This window comes from Galeopterus variegatus, unplaced genomic scaffold, assembly GCF_000696425.1.
Source record: "Galeopterus variegatus unplaced genomic scaffold, G_variegatus-3.0.2 Scaffold10048, whole genome shotgun sequence".
NCBI lineage: Eukaryota > Metazoa > Chordata > Mammalia > Dermoptera > Cynocephalidae > Galeopterus > Galeopterus variegatus.
In genome coordinates, this window is record NW_007736159.1 from 6,883 (window position 1) to 9,674 (window position 2,792).

Below are 2,792 nucleotides of genomic sequence, written 5' to 3' on the forward strand. Positions count from 1 at the left end.
CCCACATCCCTACATGGCTACCTCCTCTTCATTCTAAGTCCCACTTCAGATGTCACCTCTCCAGGGACACTCTCCCTGACATTTTGCCTATAAAGTAGAACTGCTCTGGCCCACCCCTCAATTACCAAGCACTTTTCACACACTGTAATTACTCTATTTTCTGTCTCCCAACTGAAACATACCCCTACGATGGCAGAGACCCTATCTTGTTCACTGCTGCAACCCCACTACCTAGGCACATAATAGGCACATGACATTCAACTCATTTTTATTGACTAAATGAGAAAAAAGGAAAGGACAAATTATCTCAAGTATAGAGGTGGACAAAAGGGTTCTCAGGCCAGGTATCTTATTACCAGGTATTATATCATGCAATTTGAGTTTCCCTTATCCAAAATGCTTGGGACCAGAAGTGTTTCAGATTTTGAATTTTTTAGGATTTTGGAATATTTGAAGAATATATACCAGTTGAGCATCCCTAATCTGAAAATCTGAAATCCAAAATGTTCCTTTGAGCGTCATGTCAGTGCTCAAAACATTTCTGATTTTGGAGCATGTCGGATTTTGGACTTTTGCTTCAGGGATGCTCAGCCTGTGCAAGGCACTTCGAAGTGTTAATGGAAAGATTCGTATTGTCTTTTCCTTCTATTTTTCCATGAACTTTTTGAATACTCTTGTGTTATCCTTCCAGAAGTCAATTAAATCCCATTTCATTTACAAGTTAAGGCCCTTCGTGTAATAAAGGGGTTTGTAACTATTTTTATTACATACAGCATACCTACTTTCTAGAAAGAATATGAGACGGTTTATTTTTTCTCTTTAGTTCCCCACCTTTGAACTTGTTCACCATGGTTTTGTCAGTCACAGGACCAAAAAGTAATCCCCCTTCTATATAACAGTAATAATGACAATTATAATAATAATTAATATGTACTAGGCATCCTCTGCAGACCAGGCGCTAAGCACTTCACATGTATCAACACATATCTGTAAGACCATGTTATTATTCTCCCCATTTTCCAGATAAAGAAACTGAGGCACAGAGTGTTTTCACAGTTCCTTAATATAGACAGACTGTAACCTGGCTTCAGAGTACACATTCTCACAAAAGAAAAAAGCATAAAGCCACTAAAAACAAAAAAGGTGAAAACAGGGTAAGAGGAAATAGTCATATTAGAAGATTTGACTAAAAAAGTTATTCCAATTGAACACAAGTAAGATACTAAGTTCATGACAGCAAAGGCAAAATGGGCTAAAATCAGTTTTTATTGACACTGCTTTGATTTGATAATTTCAATAACTTATTTTTAAAGCAGATGGCTTTTCAAGAAACACTTAAAGGATTTTATTAAAAGTAAGTACCAGAGTCAATTCTGGTTAAATTTGTGTCATAAACCTTAAATCAAGAATCAAAATGACATTTCAGGAAATCAAAATTCATTTCTCTTATAAAAGGTATTTTTTTGTTAGGAAATCCAGGTGGGGTTTTTTTTCTGTAAGACCTACACTATTGTTTCTTATCAAAACCTACTTCTGCTGGTCAAACCAAATTTTCACTAAATCCATGTACCAATATAAATTAGTGAAAATGTCTAGTTTTTCGCATACATGACTCTAGGACAGTTATTATTAGCTTTATCTGAAGCGTTGTTACTAGAAATCATTCATCTTCAGCCTTGTTCATGCCAACAACATATTCACGAGGCAGGTTTGTGAAAACGTCTATATTAAAAGAACACTCCCTGCAATGCTACTTGGAAACATGAGCAGGGAAAAGTCTTGTAGCTCTAACTCAAAACTCATGAGTTTTGGCAACTTTAATCTAAGCACATTTCTATATTCTCCCTCTAGTCTCAGAAATGTATACAAGTGAGGCAAAAAAGATAACAAAAAACAAAAACTTCAAAACTGTCTTGGTTGTGAACCTAGTGTTTCTACCTTGGCTGATAAAAAAATAATAAGAATAAAACCTTTTACTAAATTTCAAAATACACACGCAGATATTGCAGTGAACTAACATGATCTTACCTGATAAGATCTTCTCTGTCTTGAAAGATTCGGGTTTTTCGATTGATAGTATAACTAGGAAACTGCATTCGGTCGAGAGTGACCAACAGCACAGTAGAAAGCTGTCCCTGGCCACCACACGCAGCTTCTTCATCCTCCACTGAGTCGGTCACTGAAAACAGCAGCAAGACCCGGGAAAACACAGCCCTGGGGCCTTTACACAATCTGAGTGCCTGTCCAGCCAAGTCTTTAGCTCTGAAAAGTGTACAATATAGAAATATCTTTCTGTTTTTTAAGCATTTGGATGTCAGATTTTACAAGTTATTTTCGTCTAAAATAAAGATAAATGGCATTCAGCACTCTAAACCGGAAGCAACTCTACCACCTGCAGCTGTGTGACAGAGGAGAGTTACTTAACCTTTCTGGGGCCCAGAGCCTACCTAGGGACACGGAGAGGATTAAATTGGTTTATGTTTCCAAATGGTTCCACACATGGTTTGGCTCAACAAAAGTGTTTCCTTCCCTAGCCACAGAGAAGGATGGGGTTTACCCTACCCTGGTTGTAAATATTTAAAATGCCTGGAAAAGTTTCATAAAAGTATTAACTATTCAACAGTTACCAATCTGCAGTTCTTGATTCAAGTGATGACTTAGATTAAAACAACAGATATTTAATTAAAATGTCAATCAAAGGCTCTTGGTAGGGGCCGGCCCGGTGGCGCATTGGATAGTGCGCCGCTTGGGAAGCGCGGCGGTGCTCCCGCCCGAGGGTTTGGATCCCACAT

At 37.8% G+C, this 2,792-nt stretch overlaps 1 protein-coding gene across 3 annotated transcripts in view; it reads right to left on the reverse strand.

Annotated features, from left to right (window-relative positions):
• The window catches only part of LOC103609753 (fanconi-associated nuclease 1-like), a 16,843-nt gene that overhangs the window by 6,108 nt on the left and 7,943 nt on the right, over positions 1-2,792 (reverse strand). For 2 of the 3 annotated variants that reach the window (XR_552160.1, XM_008594043.1), the window contains exon 4: positions 2,029-2,262. Coding sequence is in view for 2 of the 3 variants with exons in the window: in XM_008594043.1 (XP_008592265.1) it covers positions 2,029-2,262 (234 nt within the window). In the remaining variant the exon portion in view is untranslated. Of the gene's footprint in view, positions 1-2,028; positions 2,263-2,792 lie in introns of those variants that run through there. The other variant, XM_008594044.1, reaches the window with a different exon arrangement.